Below are 20632 nucleotides of genomic sequence, written 5' to 3' on the forward strand. Positions count from 1 at the left end.
TCAATTCGGATTTTCCCAGTTCAATTCGGATTTTTCCCATTTAAAGTTGGATTTTTCCCATTTAAATTGGGATTTTTCCCAGTTCAAATCAGGGATTTTTCCCAGTATAATTCGGATTTTTTTCCCAGTCCAATTGGGATTTTCCCAGATTTTTCCAATGGAAAAAAATGGAATTTTCTGGATTTTTCCAACGGGATCAATCGGGATTTTCCGGAATTTTCCAAGGGGATAAATCGGGATTTTCCCGGGATTTTTCCAAGGGGATCAATCGGGATTTTTCCGGATTTTTCCAACATGGGACCAATCGGGATTTTCCCGGGTTTTTTCCAACGGGATCAATCGGGATTTTCCAATGGGACCAATCAGGATTTGCCGGATTTTTCCAACGGGATAAATTGGGATTTTCCAACGGGACCAATTGGGATTTTCCCGGAATTTTTCCAACGGGATAAATCGGGATTTTTCCGGGTTATTTCTCCAACGGGATCAATTGGGATTTTCCTGGGATTTTTCCAACATGGGATCAATCAGGATTTTTCCAGGATTTTCCAACGGGATCAATTGGGATTTTCCAGTGGGACCAATTGGGATTTTCCTGGGTTTTTTCCAATGGGATCTGTCGGGATTTTCTGGATTTTTCCAATGGGATAAATCGGGATTTTTCGGGGTTTCTCCAACGGGATCAATCGGGATTTTCCAACATGGGATCTATTGGGATTTTCCGGATTTTTCCAACGGGATCAATCGGGATTTTCCGGATTTTTCCAACGGGATCAATCGGGATTTTCCGGATTTTTCCAACGGGATCAATCGGGATTTTCCCGGGTTTTTTCCAACGGGACCAATCGGGATTTTCCCGGTTTTTTCCAACGGGATCAATCGGGATTTTCCAAGATGGGACCAATTGGGATTTTCCAGATTTTTCCAACATGGGATCAATTGGGATTTTTCGGGATTTTCCAACGGGATAAATCGGGATTTTTCCGGGTTTTTTTTCCAACGGGATCAATCGGGATTTTCCAACATGGGATCTATTGGGATTTTCCCGGAATTTTTCCAACGGGATCAATTGGGATTTTCCCGGGTTTTTTCCAACGGGATCAATCGGGATTTTTCCAATGGGACCAATCGGGATTTTCCGGATTTTTCCAAGGGGACCAATCGGGATTTTCCCGTTTTTTTTCCGTGTTTTCCGGCAGCTGGACCGGGAGCAGAAGGTGGCCGGGATCTTTCCCCGCGTGAGCGTCCAGGACAAATCCACCTACGTGGAGTCGTCCACCAAGGTCTACGACGACGTGAGTGAATTCCGGGAATTCCCTGGAATTCCGGGGATTTGGGGGGTCGGAATTCCAGGGGTTGGGGATTGAATTCCAGGATCTCGGATGGGAACTCCAGGGATTTGGGGTCGGAATTCCCGGATTTGGGATGGGAATTCCAGGGATTTGGGGTCGGAATTCCAGGATCTGGGATGGGAACTCCAGGTATTTGGGGGGTCGGAATTCCAGGATTTGGGATGGGAGCTCCAGGGATTTGGGGTCGGAATTCCCGGATTTGGGATGGGAATTCCAGGGATTTGGGGGGTCGGAACTCCAGGATTTGGGATGGGAGCTCCAGGGATTTGGGGGGTCGGAATTCCAGGATCTGGGATGGGAATTCCAGGGATTTGGGGTCGGAATTCCCGGATTTGGGATGGGAATTCCAGGGATTTGGGGTCGGAATTCCAGGATCTGGGATGGGAATTCCAGGGATTTGGGGTCGGAATTCCCGGATTTGGGATGGGAATTCCAGGGATTTGGGGGGTCGGAATTCCAGGATTTGGGATGGGAATTCCAGGGATTTGGGGTCGGAATTCCCGGATTTGGGATGGGAATTCCAGGGATTTGGGGTTGGAATTCCAGGATTTGGGATGGGAATTCCAGGGATCTGGGATGGGAACTCCAGAGATTTGGAATGGGAATTCCAGAATCTGGGATGGGAATTCCAGGATTTGAGATCAGAACTCCAGGGATCTGGGATGAGAATTCCCGGATTTGGGGGGTCAGAATTCCAGGGATTTGGGATGGGAATTCGAGGATTTGAGATGGAATTCAGGATGGAATTCCAGGATTTGGGGGATCGGAACTCCAGGGGATTTGGATCAGAATTCCAGGATTTGAGGATGGAATTCCAGGATTTGGGGGGCCGGAATTCCGGGGATTTGGGATGGCAGTTCCAGGATGTGGGATTGGAATTCCTGGAATTTGGGGTCAGAATTCCATAGATTGAGGTCAGAATTCCAGGATCTGGGATGGGAATTCCAGGATCTGGGATGGGAATTCCAGGGATTTGGAATGGGAATTCCAGGATTTGAGATGGAATTCGGGATGGAATTCCAGGATTTGGAGTCAGAATTCCAGGGATTTGGGATCGGAATTCCATAGACTGAGGTCAGAATTCCAGGATTTGAGGATGGAATTCCAGGGATTTGGGGCCGGAATTCCAGGATTTAGGGTTGGAATTCAGAGATTTGGGATCAGAATTCCGAAGATTTGGGATGGGAATTCCTGGGATTTTTCCCTCTCCAGTTCTGATCCTTTTTAGAATTCCCGGTTTTTTTTTGTTTGTTTTTTTTTTTTTTTTCTTCCCACCGTTCTGAGCCCTTTGGAATTTGTGACTCCCCCCTGAGCCCCTTTATCCCTAATTAATTAACTGTAATTAATTAATTAATTCATTAATTAACCCCTGGACTGCCGGGAGCCGTTCCTGTCCCTGTCGTGGCTGCTGTTCCAGTTTGTGATTCCCATTTCCAGTTCCCGTTTGTGACTCCCGTTATCGCTGCCCCCTGAGCCCCTTTATCCCTAATTAATTAACTGTAATTAATTAATTCATTCATTAATTAACCCCTGAACTGCCGGGAGCCGTTCCTGTCCCTGTCGTGGCTGCTGTTCCAGTTTGTGATTCCCATTTCCAGTTCCCGTTTGTGACTCCCGTTATCGCTGCCCCCTGAGCCCCTTTATCCCTAATTAATTAACTGTAATTAATTAATTAATCCATTAATTAACCCCTGGACTGCCAGATGGCGTTCCGGTACCTGTCGTGGCTGCTCTTCCCTCTCCTGGGCTGCTACGCCGTGTTCTCCCTGCTCTACCTGGAGCACAAGGGTTGGTACTCCTGGGTGCTGGGAATGCTCTACGGATTCCTCCTGACCTTCGGTGAGAGCTCCGGAATTCCGGGAATTCCTGGCAATTCCGGAGGGAGGGAGGGAGGGAGGGATGGAAGGGAAAAAAAAAAAAAATAAAAAAAAAAATAATATTTTTTTTTTCGGGGCGGGGAGAGGGGGGGAAATGTCGTGGGAAGGTTAAAAGGGGAAAAAGCAAAGGGAAAGGTGGAGGGGAAATCGCCGGGGGAAAAATTCCCTGCAGGAAATGGCGGGAAAAATTCCTGGAAAAAATTCCCCAGGGAAAAATTCCCTGGAGGAAATGGCGGGAAAAATTCCTGGAAAAAAATTCCCCTGGAAAAAATTCCCCTGGAAAAATTCCCTGGAGGAAATGGCAGGAAAAATTCCTGGAAAAAATTCCCCAGGAAAAAATTCCCTGGAGGAAATGGCAGGAAAAGTTCCTGGAAAAAAATTCCCCTGGAAAAAATTCCCCTGGAAAAATTCCCTGGAGGAAATGGCAGGAAAAATTCCTGGAAAAAATTCCCCTGGAAAAAATTCCCTGGAGGAAATGGCAGGAAAAATTCCTGGAAAAAATTCCCCAGGAAAAAATTACCTGGAGGAAATGGCGGGAAAAATTCCTGGAAAAAATTCCCCAGGAAAAAATTACCTGGAGGAAATGGCGGGAAAAATTCCTGGAAAAAATTCCCCTGGAAAAAATTCCCTGGAGGAAATGGCAGGAAAAATTCCTGGAAAAAAATTCCTCAGGAAAAAATTACCTGGAGGAAATGGCAGGAAAAATTCCTGGAAAAAAATTCCCCTGGAAAAAATTCCCCTGGAAAAATTCCCTGGAGGAAATGGCAGGAAAAATTCCTGGAAAAAAATCCCCAGGAAAAAATTCCCCTGGAAAAAATTACCTGGAGGAAATGACAGGAAAAGTTCCTGGAAAAAATTCCCCTGGAAAAAATTACCTGCAGGAAATGACAGGAAAAGTTCCTGGAAAAAATTCCCCAGGAAAAAATTCCCTGGAGGAAATGGCGGGAAAAATTCCTGGAAAAAATTCCCCAGGAAAAAATTCCCTGGAGGAAATGGCAGGAAAAATTCCTGGAAAAAATTCCCTGGAAAAAATTACCTGGAGGAAATGGCAGGAAAAGTTCCTGGAAAAAATTCCCCTGGAAAAAATTCCCTGCAGGAAATGGCAGGAAAAGTTCCTGGAAAAAATTCCCCAGGAAAAAATTCCCTGCAGGAAATGACAGGAAAAATTCCTGGAAAAAATTCCCCAGGAAAAAATTACCTGGAGGAAATGGCGGGAAAAATTCCTGGAAAAAAATCCCCCTGGAAAAAATTCCCCTGGAAAAATTCCCTGCAGGAAATGGCAGGAAAAGTTCCTGGAAAAAATTCCCCAGGAAAAAATTACCTGGAGGAAATGGCGGGAAAAATTCCTGGAAAAAAATTCCCCTGGAAAAAATTCCCCTGGAAAAATTCCCTGCAGGAAATGGCAGGAAAAGTTCCTGGAAAAAATTCCCCTGGAAAAAATTCCCCTGGAAAAATTCCCTGCAGGAAATGGCAGGAAAAGTTCCTGGAAAAAATTCCCCTGGAAAAAATTCCCCTGGAAAAATTCCCTGCAGGAAATGGCAGGAAAAGTTCCTGGAAAAAATTCCCCAGGAAAAAATTACCTGGAGGAAATGGCGGGAAAAATTCCTGGAAAAAATTCCCCTGGAAAAAATTCCCTGCAGGAAATGACAGGAAAAGTTCCTGGAAAAAATTCCCCTGGAAAAAATTCCCCTGGAAAAATTCCCTGCAGGAAATGGCAGGAAAAGTTCCTGGAAAAAATTCCCCTGGAAAAAATTCCCCTGGAAAAATTCCCTGCAGGAAATGGCAGGAAAAGTTCCTGGAAAAAATTCCCCAGGAAAAAATTACCTGGAGGAAATGGCGGGAAAAATTCCTGGAAAAAATTCCCCAGGAAAAAATTCCCTGGAGGAAATGGCGGGAAAAATTCCTGGAAAAAATTCCCCTGGAAAAAATTCCCTGGAGGAAATGGCAGGAAAAATTCCTGGAAAAAATTCCCCTGGAAAAAATTACCTGGAGGAAATGGCGGGAAAAATTCCTGGAAAAAATTCCCCAGGAAAAAATTCCCTGGAGGAAATGGCGGGAAAAATTCCTGGAAAAAATTCCCCAGGAAAAAATTCCCTGGAGGAAATGGCGGGAAAAATTCCTGGAAAAAATTCCCCTGGAAAAAATTCCCTGCAGGAAATGACAGGAAAAGTTCCTGGAAAAAATTCCCCTGGAAAAAATTCCCCTGGAAAAATTCCCTGCAGGAAATGGCAGGAAAAGTTCCTGGAAAAAATTCCCCTGGAAAAAATTCCCTGCAGGAAATGACAGGAAAAATTCCTGGAAAAAATTCCCCAGGAAAAAATTACCTGGAGGAAATGGCGGGAAAAATTCCAGGAAAAAATTCCCCTGGAAAAAATTCCCTGGAGGAAATGGCAGGAAAAATTCCAGGAAAAAATTCCCCTGGAAAAAATTCCCTGCAGGAAATGGCAGGAAAAATTCCTGGAAAAAATTCCTCAGGAAAAAATTACCTGCAGGAAATGACAGGAAAAGTTCCTGGAAAAAAATTCCCCTGGAAAAAATTCCCCTGGAAAAATTCCCTGGAGGAAATGGCAGGAAAAATTCCTGGAAAAAATTCCCCAGGAAAAAATTACCTGGAGGAAATGGCAGGAAAAATTCCTGGAAAAAATTCCCCTGGAAAAAATTCCCTGGAGGAAATGGCAGGAAAAATTCCTGGAAAAAATTCCCCAGGAAAAAATTCCCTGGAGGAAATGGCGGGAAAAATTCCTGGAAAAAATTCCCCTGGAAAAAATTCCCCTGGAAAAATTCCCTGGAGGAAATGGCAGGAAAAGTTCCTGGAAAAAATTCCCCTGGAAAAAATTACCTGGAGGAAATGGCGGGAAAAATTCCTGGAAAAAATTCCCCTGGAAAAAATTCCCCTGGAAAAATTCCCTGCAGGAAATGGCAGGAAAAGTTCCTGGAAAAAATTCCCCTGGAAAAAATTCCCCTGGAAAAATTCCCTGGAGGAAATGGCAGGAAAAATTCCCCTGGAAAAAATTACCTGGAAAAAAATTCCTCAGGAAAAAATTACCTGGAGGAAATGGCAGGAAAAATTCCTGGAGAAAATTCCCCAGGAAAAAATTACCTGGAGGAAATGGCGGGAAAAATTCCTGGAAAAAATTCCCCTGGAAAAAATTCCCTGGAGGAAATGACAGGAAAAATTCCTGGAAAAAATTCCCCTGGAAAAAATTCCCTGGAGGAAATGGCAGGAAAAATTCCCCTGGAAAAAAATTCCCAGAAAACCTCACTGGGGATGGCTCTGGGGAAATTCCCCAGAAAAATTCCTGGAAAAAGCCTCAAAATCTCTCCTAAATCTCCTAAAATTTCTCCCAAACCTCCCAAAAATCTCTCCCAAAATTCCCAAAATCTCTCCCAACCCCCCAAAATCTCCCCCAAACCCCCCAAAATCTCCCCCAAACCTCCCAAAATCTCTCCCAACCCCCCAAAATCTCTCCCAAACCCCCCAAAATCTCCCCCAAACCCCCCAAAACCTCTCCCAAACCCCCCAAAATCTCCCCCAAACCTCCCAAAATCTCCCCCAAACCCCCCAAAATCTCCCCCAAACCCCCCAAAATCTCCCCTAAACCCCCCAAAATCTCCCCCAAACCTCCCAAAATCTCTCCCAACCCCCCAAAATCTCCCCCAAACCCCCCAAAATCTCCCCCAAACCCCCCAAAATCTCCCCTAAACCCCCCAAAATCTCCCCCAAACCCCCCAAAACCTCTCCCAACCCCCCAAAATCTCTCCCAAATTCCCCAAAATCTCCCCCAAACCCCCCAAAACCTCTCCCATGACCCCCAATTTTTTGGCAGGGTTCACCCCCATGACCCCCCAGCTGTTCATTAATTACAAGCTGCAGTCCGTGGCTCACCCGAAAAATCCCCCAAAATCGTTCCCAAAAATCCCCAAAATTGCTCCTAAAATTCCTGAAATATTCCCAAACCTCCCAAAATCGATCCCAAAATTCCCAGAATCTCTCCCAACCCCCCAAAATCTCTCCCAAATTCCCCAAAATCTCTCCCAAACCTCCCGAAATCTCTCCCAAACCCCTCAAAAATCTCTCCTAAAATTCCCAAAATCTCTCCCAAATTCCCAAAATCTCCCCCAAACCCCCCAAAATCTCCTAAAATTCACAAAATCACTCCTGAATCCCCCAAAATCTCTCCCAAAATTCCCAAAATCTCTCCCAAATTCCCAAAATCTCCCCTAAAATTCCCAAAATCTCTCCCCCAAATCCCCCAAAATCTCTCCCAAACCCCTCAAAAATCTCTCCCAAACCCCCCAAAATCTCTCCCAAATTCCCAAAATCTCTCCCAAACCCCCCAAAATCTCCTAAAATTCCTAAAATCTCTCCTAAACCCCCCAAAATCTCCCCCAAACCTCCCAAAATCTCCCCCAAACCCCCCAAAATCTCTCCCAAACCCCCCAAAATCTCTCCCAACCCCCCAAAACCTCTCCCAAACCCCCCAAAATCTCCCCCAAACCTCCCAAAATCTCCCCCAAACCTCCCAAAATCTCCCCCGAACCCCCCAAAATCTCCCCCAAACCCCCCAAAACCTCTCCCAAACCCCCCAAAATCTCCCCCAAACCCCCCAAAATCTCCCCCAAACCTCCCAAAATCTCCCCCAAACCCCCCAAAATCTCCCCCAAACCCCCCAAAATCTCCCCCAAACCTCCCAAAATCTCTCCCAACCCCCCAAAACCTCTCCCAAACCCCCCAAAATCTCCCCCAAACCTCCCAAAATCTCCCCCAAACCCCCCAAAATCTCCCCCAAACCCCCCAAAACCTCTCCCAAACCCCCCAAAATCTCCCCCAAACCTCCCAAAATCTCCCCCAAACCTCCCAAAATCTCCCCCAAACCCCCCAAAATCTCCCCCAAACCTCCCAAAATCTCCCCCAAACCCCCCAAAATCTCCCCCAAACCTCCCAAAATCTCTCCCAACCCCCCAAAATCTCCCCCAAACCCCCCAAAACCTCTCCCAAACCCCCCAAAATCTCCCCCAAACCCCCCAAAATCTCCCCCAAACCCCCCAAAATCTCCCCCAAACCTCCCAAAATCTCTCCCAACCCCCCAAAACCTCTCCCAAACCCCCCAAAATCTCCCCCAAACCTCCCAAAATCTCCCCCCAACCCCCCAAAATCTCCCCCAAACCCCCCAAAATCTCTCCCAAACCCCCCAAAACCTCTCCCAACCCCCCAAAATCTCTCCCAAACCCCCCAAAATCTCCCCCAAACCCCCCAAAACCTCTCCCATGACCCCCAATTTTTTGGCAGGGTTCATCACCATGACCCCCCAGCTGTTCATTAATTACAAGCTGCAGTCCGTGGCTCACCTGCCCTGGCGCATGCTCACCTACAAAGCCCTGAACACCTTCATCGACGACCTGTTCGCCTTCGTCATCAAGATGCCCATGATGTACAGGATAGGCTGCCTGAGGGACGGTGCGTGGGGATTTGGGGGTTCCAGAGGGGATTTTGGGGGTTCTAGAGGGGATTTGGGGGTTCTAGAGGGGATTTTGGGGGCTCTAGAGGGGATTTTGGGGTTCCAGAGGGGATTTTGGTGGTTCCAGAGGGGATTTTGGGGGTTCCAGAGGGGATTTGGGGGTTCCAGAGGGGATTTTGGGGGTTCTAGAGGGGATTTTGGGGATTCTGGAGGAGATTTTGGGGTGTGAGGTGCCCATGATGTACAGGATAGGCTGCCTGAGGGACGGTGCGTGGGGATTTGGGGGTTCCAGAGGGGATTTTGGGGGTTCTAGAGGGGATTTTGGGGGTTCTAGAGGGGATTTGGGCGATCTAGAGGGGATTTTGGGGGTTCCAGAGGGGATTTTGGGGGTTCTAGAGGGGATTTTGGGGGTTCTAGAGGGGATTTTGGGGTTCTAGAGGGGATTTTGGGGGTTCTAGAGGGGATTTTGGGGGTTCTGGAGGGGATTTTGGGGTGTGAGATGCCCATGATGTACAGGATAGGCTGCCTGAGGGACGGTGCGTGGGGATTTCGGGGTTCTAGAGGGGATTTTGGGGGTTCTAGAGGGGATTTTGGGGGTTCCAGAGGGGATTTTGGGGGTTCTGGAGGGGATTTTGGGGGATCCAGAGGGGATTTCTGGAGTTCCAGAGGGGATTTGGGGGTTCCAGAGGGGATTTTGGGGGTTCTGGAGGGGATTTTGGGGTGTGAGGTGCCCATGATGTACAGGATAGGCTGCCTGAGGGACGGTGCGTGGGGATTTGGGGGTTCCAGAGGGGATTTTGGGGGTTCTAGAGGGGATTTTGGGGGTTCCAGAGGGGATTTTGGGGGTTCTAGAGGGGATTTCGGGGTGTGAGGTGCCCATGATGTACAGGATAGGCTGCCTGAGGGACGGTGCGTGGGGATTTGGGGGTTCCAGAGGGGATTTTGGGGGTTCCAGAGGGGATTTGGGGGTTCCAGAGGGGATTTTGGGGGTTCTAGAGGGGATTTTGGGGGTTCTAGAGGGGATTTCGGGGTGTGAGGTGCCCATGATGTACAGGATTGGCTGCCTGAGGGACGGTGCGTGGGGATTTGGGGGTTCCAGAGGGGATTTTGGGGGATCTAGAGGGGATTTGGGGGTTCCAGAGGGGATTTTGGGGGTTCTAGAAGGGATTTTGGGGTGTGAGGTGCCCATGATGTACAGGATAGGCTGCCTGAGGGACGGTGCGTGGGGATTTTGGGGGTTCTAGAGGGGATTTTGGGGTTCCAGAGGGGATTTTGGGGGTTCTAGAGGGGATTTTGGGGGTTCCAGAGGGGATTTTGGGGGTTCTAGAGGGGATTTGGGGGTTCCAGAGGGGATTTTGGGGTTCCAGAGGGGATTTTGGGGGATCTAGAGGGGATTTTGGGGGTTCCAGAGGGGATTTGGGGGTTCCAGAGGGGATTTTGGGGGTTCTAGAGGGGATTTTGGGGGATCCAGAGGGGATTTCTGGAGTTCCAGAGGGGATTTTGGGGGTTCCAGAGGGGATTTGGGGGTTCTAGAGGGGATTTTGGGGTTCCAGAGGGGATTTTGGGGGTTCTAGAGGGGATTTTGGGGTTCCAGAGGGGATTTTGGGGGTTCTAGAGGGGATTTTGGGGTTCCAGAGGGGATTTTGGGGGTTTCTAGATGGGATTTGGGGGTTCCAGAGGGGATTTTGGGGTTCCAGAGGGGATTTTGGGGGTTTCTAGAAGGGATTTGGGGGTTCCAGAGGGGATTTTGGGGGTTCCAGAGGGGATTTTGGGGGTTCCAGAGGGGATTTTGGGGGTTCTAGAGGGGATTTTGGGGTGTGAGGTGCCCATGATGTACAGGATAGGCTGCCTGAGGGACGGTGCGTGGGGATTTTGGGGTTCTAGAGGGGATTTGGGGGTTCCAGAGGGGATTTTGGGGGTTCCAGAGGGGATTTGGGGGTTCCAGAGGGGATTTTGGGGGATCTAGAGGGGATTTTGGGGGTTCTAGAGGGGATTTGGGGGTTCTAGAGGGGATTTTGGGGGATCTAGAGGGGATTTTGGGGGTTCCAGAGGGGATTTTGGGGGTTCCAGAGGGGATTTTGGGGGTTCTAGGGAGGATTTTTTGGGTTCTAGAGGGGATTTTTTTCATTTTAATTTTTATTTCAATTTTAATTGTAATTTTTATTTTTAATTCTAATTTTTATTTCAATTTTAATTCCAATCCCAATTCCACTTTGAATTTTGAATTTTTAATTTTGAATTTGAATTTGGAATTTGAATTTTTAATTTTTAATTTTTAATTTTTAATTTGGAATTTAAATTTGAATTTTGAATTTGAATTTGGAATTTTCAATTTCAATTTTTAATTTCTAATTTTGAAATTTGAAATTTGAATTTTGAATTTTGAATTTTCAATTTTCAGTTTTCAATTTTCAATTTTGAATTTTAAATTTTGAAATTTGAATTTTAAAATTTTAATTTTGAATTTTTAATTTTTAATTTTGAATTTGAATTTTGAATTTTGAATTTTTAATTTGAATTTTTAATTTGAATTTTGAATTTTTAATTTTGAATTTTTAATTTGAATTTTGAATTCTGAATTTCGAATGTTTAATTTGAATTTTTAATTTGAATTTTTATTTTGAATTTTGAATTCTGAATTCTGAATTTTTAATTTGAATGTTTAATTCTGAATTCTGAATTTGGAATTGGGAACTGGGAGTTGGGAACTGGGAGTTGGGAATTGGGATTTGGGAATTGGGAATTGGGAGTTGGGAACTGGGAATTCTGAATTTGGAACTGGGAACTGGGAACTGGGAGTTGGGAACTGGGAACTGGGAGTTGGGAACTGGGAGTTGGGAACTGGGAATTGGGAACTGGGAATTGGGAACTGGGAACTGGGAGTTGGGAATTGGGAATTCTGAATTTGGAACTGGGAACTGGGAGTTGGGAACTGGGAACTGGGAACTGGGAACTGGGAGTTGGGAACTGGGAATTGGGAATTGGGAACTGGGAACTGGGAGTTGGGAACTGGGAATTGGGAATTGGGAACTGGGAACTGGGAACTGGGAGTTGGGAACTGGGAATTGGGAATTGGGAACTGGGAACTGGGAACTGGGAGTTGGGAATTGGGAATTCTGAACTGGGAACTGGGAACTGGGAACTGGGAGTTGGGAACTGGGAACTGGGAACTGGGAGTTGGGAACTGGGAACTGGGAACTGGGAGTTGGGAACTGGGAATTCTGAACTGGGAACTGGGAACTGGGAACTGGGAGTTGGGAATTGGGAACTGGGAATTGGGAATTGGGAACTGGGAGTTGGGAACTGGGAACTGGGAACTGGGAGTTGGGAATTGGGAATTCTGAATTGGGAACTGGGAACTGGGAACTGGGAGTTGGGAACTGGGAACTGGGAACTGGGAACTGGGAACTGGGAACTGGGAACTGGGAACTGGGAACTGGGAACTGGGAGTTGGGAACTGGGAACTGGGAACTGGGAGTTGGGAACTGGGAACTGGGAACTGGGAACTGGGAGTTGGGAACTGGGAACTGGGAACTGGGAATTGGGAACTGGGAGTTGGGAACTGGGAACTGGGAGTTGAACTGGGAACTGGGAACTGGGAGTTGGGAACTGGGAGTTGGGAACTGGGAACTGGGAGTTGGGAATTGGGAATTCTGAACTGGGAACTGGGAGCTGGGAACTGGGAGCTGGGAACTGGGAGCTGGGAACTGGGAGTTGGGAACTGGGAACTGGGAGTTGGGAACTGGGAGCTGGGAACTGGGAACTGGGAACTGGGAATGGGAACTGGGAGTTGGGAACTGGGAACTGGGAACTGGGAACTGGGAACTGGGAACTGGGAGTTGGGAACTGGGAACTGGGAACTGGGAACTGGGAACTGGGAGTTGGGAACTGGGAACTGGGAGTTGGGAACTGGGAACTGGGAGTTGGGAACTGGGAACTGGGAACTGGGAACTGGGAACTGGGAATTGGGAACTGGGAACTGGGAACTGGGAGCTGGGAACTGGGAACTGGGAGCTGGGAACTGGGAGTTGGGAACTGGGAGCTGGGAGCTGGGAACTGGGAGTTGGGAACTGGGAACTGGGAACTGGGAACTGGGAACTGGGAGTTGGGAATTGGGAACTGGGAGCTGGGAACTGGGAACTGGGAGTTGGGAACTGGGAGCTGGGAACTGGGAGTTGGGAACTGGGAACTGGGAGTTGGGAACTGGGAACTGGGAGCTGGGAACTGGGAGTTGGGAACTGGGAACTGGGAGTTGGGAACTGGGAACTGGGAACTGGGAACTGGGAATGGGAACTGGGAGTTGGGAACTGGGAACTGGGAGTTGGGAACTGGGAACTGGGAACTGGGAACTGGGAACTGGGAATTGGGAACTGGGAACTGGGAACTGGGAGCTGGGAACTGGGAACTGGGAGCTGGGAACTGGGAGTTGGGAACTGGGAGCTGGGAGCTGGGAACTGGGAGTTGGGAACTGGGAACTGGGAACTGGGAACTGGGAGTTGGGAATTGGGAACTGGGAGCTGGGAACTGGGAACTGGGAGTTGGGAACTGGGAGCTGGGAGCTGGGAACTGGGAGTTGGGAACTGGGAACTGGGAGTTGGGAACTGGGAACTGGGAGCTGGGAACTGGGAGTTGGGAACTGGGAACTGGGAGCTGGGAACTGGGAGTTGGGAACTGGGAGTTGGGAACTGGGAACTGGGAACTGGGAATGGGAACTGGGAGTTGGGAACTGGGAACTGGGAGCTGGGAACTGGGAACTGGGAACTGGGAACTGGGAACTGGGAACTGGGAACTGGGAACTGGGAGCTGGGAACTGGGAACTGGGAACTGGGAGCTGGGAACTGGGAACTGGGAGCTGGGAGCTGGGAACTGGGAACTGGGAACTGGGAACTGGGAACTGGGAGCTGGGAACTGGGAGCTGGGAACTGGGAACTGGGAGCTGGGAACTGGGAACTGGGAGCTGGGAACTGGGAATTGGGAACTGGGAGCTGGGAACTGGGAACTGGGAGCTGGGAACTGGGAACTGGGAACTGGGAACTGGGAGCTGGCGCTGATTCCCTCCGCGCCCCGCAGACGTCGTGTTCTTCATCTACCTTTACCAGCGCTGGATTTATCGCGTCGATCCCACCCGAATCAACGAATTCGGGCTCCCCGGGGAGACCCCGAAACCCCCCCTGGACCCTCCCCCCTCCCCTCCCCCTCCCCCCCCCCAAAAAAAACGATTAAAAAAAAAAAAAATGTAAAAAAAAAAAAAATTTATTCCGAGATTTAAAAAAAAAAAAATAAAATTAAGGTTTTGTTTTCCTCTCCCCTCCCCCTCCTCTCTCTCTCTCTCTCCTTTCGCGTCGTTCTCGCCACGGGGTTGGAAAAAAAATGGAAATGAAAATTGGAAGATTGAAAATGAAAAGAATAATAAGGAAAAAGTAAAAAGATTAAAAAAAAAAAAAAAAGTGAGAATGAAAAAATGAAAGTATGAAAAAATAGAAATTGAAAAGTGAAAAGATTCAAAGAAGAAAATAAAAATGTGAATGAAAAATGCGAATGAAAAAATGCAAAATGAAAAAATGCAAAGAAAAAATACAAATAAAAAAATACAAATTAAAAAATACAAATGAAAAAATACAAAAAAAAATGCAAATGAAAAAATTCAAATGAAAAAATGCAAATGAAAAAATACAAATTAAAAAATACAAATAAAAAAATACAAATTAAAAAATACAAATGAAAAAATACAAAAAAAAATACAAATTAAAAAATGCAAATGAAAAAATACAAATAAAAAATACAAATGAAAAAATACAAATGAAAAAATACAAATAAAAAATACAAATAAAAAAATACAAAAAAAAATACAAATTAAAAAATGCAAATGAAAAAATGCAAATGAAAAAATACAAATTAAAAAAATACAAATTAAAAAATACAAATTAAAAAATACAAATGAAAAAATACAAATAAAAAATACAAATGAAAAATACAAATGAAAAAATGCAAATAAAAAATACAAATGAAAAAATACAAATAAAATAATGCAAATAAAATAATACAAATAAAAAATGCAAATAAAAAATTAAAAAAGTCAAAAAATCAAAAAATAAAAATAAAAACAAAAATAAAAATCGAAACAAAAAAAGTAAAAGTTAAACCAGAAAAAAAAAATAAAACAAGAAAAATAAATTAAACACAAAAAAAATAAAAAATTAAAACAGAAAAAAATAAAAATAAAACAGAAATAAATAAAAATTAAAACAGGAAAAAAATTAAAATAAAAAAATTTAAAAAAATTAAAAAATTAAAACAGAAATATAAGAATTAAAACGGAAAAATAAAAATAAAAATTAAAACAAAAAAAATTTTAAAAAAATAAAACAAAAACATTAAAACAAAAAAATTAAAAAAATTAAAACAAAAAATTAAACAAAAAAAAATTAAAACAAAAAAATTAAAACGGGCAAAAAAAAATTAAAACAAAAAAATTAAAATGAAAAAAATAAAAATAAAACAAAAAAATAAATAAAATTTTAAAAAATTAAAATTAAAAAATATTAAAAATAGAAAAAAGTGTAAAAAAATAATAAATAAATAAATAAAAATTTATTATTATTATTTTTTTTCCTCCCGAGATTTTCCTCCGCATCTTCCTCCTCCTCCTCTTCCTCCAAAAAAAAAAAAAAAAATTAAATAAAGAACAAACAAAACAAATAAAGAAATGAATAAAAAAATGTTCAAAAAACCAAAAGCGGAATTTTCTTCTTTCGTCCTCGAAAAAGAAAAAAAAAAAAAAAAAAAAAAAATTTGAAGTAAAAACAAAAATTTGGGGTTTGGTGAATTTAAAAAATAAAAATAAAAAAAATTAAAAATTTAAAAAATAAAAATGGGGTTTTTTTACCTGGGGGGGAAAAAAAAATGAAAATTAAAGAAAAAATTTGGGGTTTGGTGCATTCAAAAAAAAGAAATTAAATTTAAAAAAAAAAAAAAAGGGATTTGATTCCTGAAAAAAAAATAAAATTAAAAAAAAAAAAATTGGGATTTGATTCCTGAAAAAAAAATAAAATTAAAAAAAAAAAATTTGGGATTTGATTCCTGAAAAAAAAATAAAATTAAAAAAAAATGGGATTTGATTCCTGAAAAAAAAATAAAATTAAAAAAAAATGGGATTTGATTCCTGAAAAAAAAATAAAATTTAAAAAAAAAAAATTGGGATTTGATTCCTGAAAAAAAAATAAAATTAAAAAAAAAAATTTGGGATTTGCTGCATAAAAAAAAAAAAAAAAAAAAATTAAATTACAAAAAAAATGGGATTTGCTGTATGAAAAAAATTAATTTTTTTTTTTAAAAAATGGGAATTTGTTACCTGGAAAAAAAAATAAAATTAAAAAAAAATTTGGGATTTGCTGCCCAAAAAAAAAAATTTAAATTTATTATTAAAAAAAAAAAAAAATTGGAATTTCATTTTTTATTTTTTGGGGTTTTTTTTCATTTTTTGGGGTTTTTTTGGTTCCATTTTTAATTTTTATTCCATTTTTTTGTTTTTATTTTCCATTTTTAATTTATTTCCATTTTGGGGGCGTTTTTTGGTTCCATTTTTTGGGGTTTTTGTTCCATTTTTGGGCTTTTTTTCCTTTTTTTGATTTTTTTCTTCAATTTTTGGTTTTTTTTTTTTCCTCCATTTTTTGAGGTTTTTTCCTTCCATTTTTGGTGATTTTTCTCCATTTTTTGAGGGTTTATTTGACCCATTTTTGGGGTTTTTTTCTCCATTTATTGAGCATTTTTTTGTTCCATTTTTGGGGGTTTTTTCTCCATTTTTGGGGTTTTTTTTCTCCATTTTTTGGGGTTTTTTTCTTCCATTTTTGGGGTTTTTTTCTCCATTTTTTGATTTTTTTTCTTCAATTTTTGGGGTTTTTTTCTCCTTTTTTGAGTTTTTTTTGTTCCGTTTTTGGGTTTTTTTCTCCATTTTTTGGGTTTTTTTCTTCCATTTTTGGGGGTTTTTCTCCATTTTTTGGTTTTTTTTTCTTCCATTTTTGGGGTTTTTTTCTCCATTTTTTGGGATTTTTTTCTTCCATTTTTGGGGTTTTTTTTCTTCCATTTTTGGGGGCTTTTTCTCCATTTTTTGATTTTTTTCTCCATTTTTGGGGTTTTTTTCTCCATTTTTTGAGTTTTTTTTTCCTTCCATTTTTTGAGGGTTTTTTTTCTCCATTTTTGGGGTTTTTTTCTCCATTTTTTGAGGTTTTTTTCTTCCATATTTGGGATTTTTTTCTCCATTTTTTGATTTTTTTCTTCCATTTTTGGGGTTTTTTTTCTCCATTTTTTGGGGGTTTTTTTGTTCCATTTTTGGGAGGTTTTTGTTTTTGTTTTTTGTTTTTTAATTTAAAAATCGCCTGGGATGGAGCAGGAGCTCCAGGAATGAGGGAGCCCAAATTTGGGGAGGGGTCCCGGGAATTTGGGGAGGGGTCCCGGGAATTTGGGGAGGGGTCCCAGGGGGGGTCCCGGGAATTTGGGGAGGGGTCCCGGGAATTTGGGGAGGGGTCCCAGGGGGGGTCCCGGGAATTTGGGGAGGGGTCCCGGAAATTTGGGGAATCCCTGGATTTTGGGGAGGGGTCCCAGGGGTGTCCCGGGAATTTGGGGAGGGGTCCCAGGAATTTGGGGAGGGGTCCCAGGGGGGTCCCGGGAATTTGGGGGATCTCAGGAATTTGGGGAGGGGTCCCGGGAGGGTCTCGGGAATTTGGGGAGGGGTCCCGGGAATTTGGGGGATCCCGGGAATTTGGGGAGGGGTCCCGGGGGTCTCTCCGTGCCCCAATCCCCCCTTCCCGCCGGTCACGTGTCTCGGGAGGAGGCCCCGCCCCTAGGCCACGTGACCTCGGACAGCCCCCGCCCCCTCACGTGTCCCAGCACCGGCCCCGCGCCCGCACGTGGCGCTCCGGGTGCACGTGACCTGACTCGGGAGTTGTCATTGGTGACCGGAGCTGTCTGTCAAACTTGGGGGGCGGGGAGTGGGCGGGGCTTGGGGGATTCGGCCCCAGAACCGGCACCGGAGCCCCCGAAGGGAACCGGGACCGGAACCGGAACCGGAACCGGAACCGGAACCGGAACCGGGACCCCCTGAGCGGGACCGACACCGGCACCGGACCCTCGATCGGGACCGGGACCCCCTGAACGGGACCGGGACCCTCGATCGGGACCGGGACCCCCTCACCGGAACCGGGACCCCCCAACCGGGACCGGCTCCTCCAGAACCCCCTGTCCGGTACCGAGCTCCCGGGCCCGGATCGGGCCCTGCCAGCCCCGCCCGCAGCGCTCCCGGAGCCGGGCAGGTACGGGGGGTGGGGGACGGGGGGGATTGGGGACAAGTGACACTGAGGGGGACATTGAGGGGACAAAGGGACACGGGGGGATTGGGGACAAGTGACACTGGGGGGACAAGGGGACGGGGGGGATTTGGGGACACGGGGGGATTGGGAACAAGTGACACTGAGGGGGACATTGAGGGGATTTGGGGACACGGGGGGATTTGGGGACAAGTGACACTGAGGGGGACATTGAGGGGATTTGGGGACACGGGGGGATTTGGGGACAAGTGACACTGGGGGGGACATTGAGGGGATTTGGGGACATGGGGGGATTTGGGGACAAGTGACACTGGGGGGGACATTGAGGGGATTTGGGGACACGGGGGGATTTGGGGACAAGTGACACTGGGGGGACAAGGGGACAGGGGGGGATTTGGGGACATGGGGGGATTTGGGGACAAGTGACACCGGGGCTCACAGGGGACACGGGGGGACCATGACCCCCCCTCGCTGTCCCTGTCCCCGGCCCCTCCCCGTTGTCACCAGTGTCCCCAGACCCCCCCGGGGTCCCGCTGTCCCCCCAGGTGGGGTCTCCCCGATGCCGGACGAGCCGGGGGTGGCCCCGGGGTCCCCCCTGTCCCAGCCCCCCACGGGGACCCCCCAAAAAGGGGCGCGGCCCCCCCCGGGCAGCGACTCCGAACAGGATTCGGGATTTTCAGGTAGGAGGGGGCAGGTCCGCTCCCGGGGGTCCCGTCCCTCGTCCCTTGTCCCGTCCCTTGTCCCAGGGGTCCCTTGTCCCCTGTCCCTTGTCCCAGGGGTCCTGTCCCTTGTCCCAGGGTCCCGTCCTTGTCCCTTGTCCTGGGGTCCTGTCCCTTGTCCCATCCCTTGTCCCAGGGTCCCGTCCTTGTCCCTTGTCCCATCCCTTGTCCTGGGGTCCTGTCCCTTTTCCCGTCCCTTATCCCGTCCCTTCTCCTGTCTCTTGTCCTGGTCCCTCATCCTGCGGGTCCTGTCCCTTGTCCCTTTTCCTGTCCCTTTTCCCGTCCCTTCTCCTGTCCCTTGTCCCGGGGGTCCCGTCCCTTGTCCTGTCCCTTGTCCCTTGTCCCTTTTCCTGTCCCTTTTCCCGGCGGTCCTGTCCCTTGTCCCTTTTCCTGTCCCTTGTCCTGTCCCTTTTCCCATCCCTTTTCCCGGGGGTCCTGTCCCTTGTCCCTTGTCCTGTCCCTTTTCCTGTCCCTTGTCCTGTCCCTTTTCCCATCCCTTGTCCCGGGGGTCCTGTCCCTTGTCCCTTGTCCCTTGTCCCTTTTCCCGTCCCTTTTCCTGTCCCTTTTCCCGGGGGTCCTGTCCCTTGTCCCTTGTCCTGTCCCTTGTCCTGTCCCTTTTCCCATCCCTTGTCCTGGGGTCCCGTCCCTCGTCCCGTGCTCATTCCCACCCCGGCAGATTCGGGCTCGGAGCACCTGGGCAGGTGCGAGGGAACCGACACGGAGGAGCCGCCCGGGCCCGGCCACGCCCACCTGGGGCCCACCTGCCTCGGCCACACCCCCCCGGGGCCGCAGGTAACGGGGATCGGCACCGGGATGTTCCAATTCCGGTACCGGGATGATCCAAATCCCAATGGTTCCAGTACCGGGATGATCCAAATCCTGAAGTTCCAGTACCGGGATGTTCCCAATCCCGTGGTTCCGGTACCGGGATGTTCCTGGTCCCGATGGTTCCGGTACCGGGATGATCCAAATCCCAATGGTTCCAGTACCGGGATGATCCCAATCCCATAGTTCCGGTACCGGGATGATCCCAATCCCGATGGTTCCGGTACCGGGATGCTCCGTGGCTCTGTCCCCGGTCCCTTTTGTCCCCTCCTGACCCCGCTCCCGTCCCTCCCGCAGCCCCCGGGATCCTCTCGGGACCCGCGGCCCCTCCTGGTCCTGCTCCGCTCTCCTCCCGCCGCCGTCCCCGTTCCGGAGGGGACCCATCCGTGCCACCACCCGGTGTCACCGGCGGAGCTGTCACCGTGTCCCCGGGGGTCCCCCCGGTTCACCGGGGCGCTGCTGGCGGCGCTGGCGCTTCGCACCGGAGCCCTGCTCCGCCAAAACCGGCGCACTCAGGGGGACATCGCGACACTCCGGCGACACACCCGGCTGCTGGCCCGGGCCACCCGCGACCCCCGCGTGTGGCCCCGCCTTTGTCACCTGCTGGCCACCGTGGGACCCTCCGGGAATCACCGGGAGCCTCCCGGTTTTGGGGAGGAATAAAGAGGTGGCACCGATGTGGCTCGGAGTGTTTTGGTGGCTTTTGGGGATTGGGGTGGCTCCTTGTTCCCTCCCTCTGGTGGCCTCTCCCTCGGTCCCCTCCTCGCCCTCCCCGTGTCCCTCCCGTGTCCCCGGGGTCCCGTTCCCGTCCTTGTCACACGCGGGGGGCGTGGTCTTGGTTCTAAGCCACGCCCTCAAAACGAGCGGATGTCCCGCCCCTTCATACTGGCGGGAATATTGGCGCGGGTGTGGTTAATTTGATTGACAGGGCAGCGGTCCAATGGGGAGGGATATGACCACGCCCCTTCCCGCGGTACCGGAGAGCGCGCGGCGGCTCCGGGACCCCAGAACCGAACCCGGGGACCCCAGAACCGAACGCGGGGGCTCCACAACCGAACCCGGGGACCCCAGAACCGA

The 20632-nt window shown here is 47.2% G+C and overlaps 2 protein-coding genes across 3 annotated transcripts in view; both read left to right on the top strand.

Annotated features, from left to right (window-relative positions):
• Positions 1-14197, top strand: part of CLPTM1 (CLPTM1 regulator of GABA type A receptor forward trafficking) — a 54969-nt gene extending 40772 nt beyond the window's left edge. The window contains exons 12-15 of one of the 2 annotated variants that reach the window (XM_062512470.1): positions 1200-1295; positions 3056-3191; positions 8520-8687; positions 13759-14197. In XM_062512470.1, the coding sequence (XP_062368454.1) occupies positions 1200-1295; positions 3056-3191; positions 8520-8687; positions 13759-13928 (570 nt within the window). In that variant the 3' untranslated portion in view covers positions 13929-14197. The remainder of the gene's footprint in view (positions 1-1199; positions 1296-3055; positions 3192-8519; positions 8688-13758) is intronic. The other variant, XM_062512471.1, reaches the window with a different exon arrangement.
• A 3680-nt stretch (positions 14198-17877) lies between these two features.
• Positions 17878-20218, top strand: LOC134055973 (basic proline-rich protein-like). Its single transcript, XM_062512445.1, has 4 exons — positions 17878-17996; positions 18557-18691; positions 19407-19522; positions 19853-20218. Exons 2-4 carry the CDS (start codon positions 18571-18573, stop codon positions 20216-20218), a joined length of 603 nt encoding a protein of 200 aa, XP_062368429.1. The 5' UTR covers positions 17878-17996; positions 18557-18570.
• Positions 20219-20632: the final 414 nt, after the last annotated feature.

This window comes from Cinclus cinclus, chromosome 37 (assembly GCF_963662255.1).
Source record: "Cinclus cinclus chromosome 37, bCinCin1.1, whole genome shotgun sequence".
NCBI classification, from domain to species: Eukaryota; Metazoa; Chordata; class Aves; order Passeriformes; family Cinclidae; genus Cinclus; species Cinclus cinclus.

Bases quoted from the DNA above. Each gene is read 5' to 3' on its own strand.
- LOC134055973 (XM_062512445.1), top strand. From the start codon at position 18,571: ATGCCGGACGAGCCGGGGGTGGCCCCGGGGTCCCCCCTGTCCCAGCCC. The intron at 18,692-19,406 runs GTAGGAGGGGGC...CCACCCCGGCAG, and splicing joins ACAGGATTCGGGATTTTCAG to ATTCGGGCTCGGAGCACCTG. The intron at 19,523-19,852 runs GTAACGGGGATC...TCCCTCCCGCAG, and splicing joins ACACCCCCCCGGGGCCGCAG to CCCCCGGGATCCTCTCGGGA.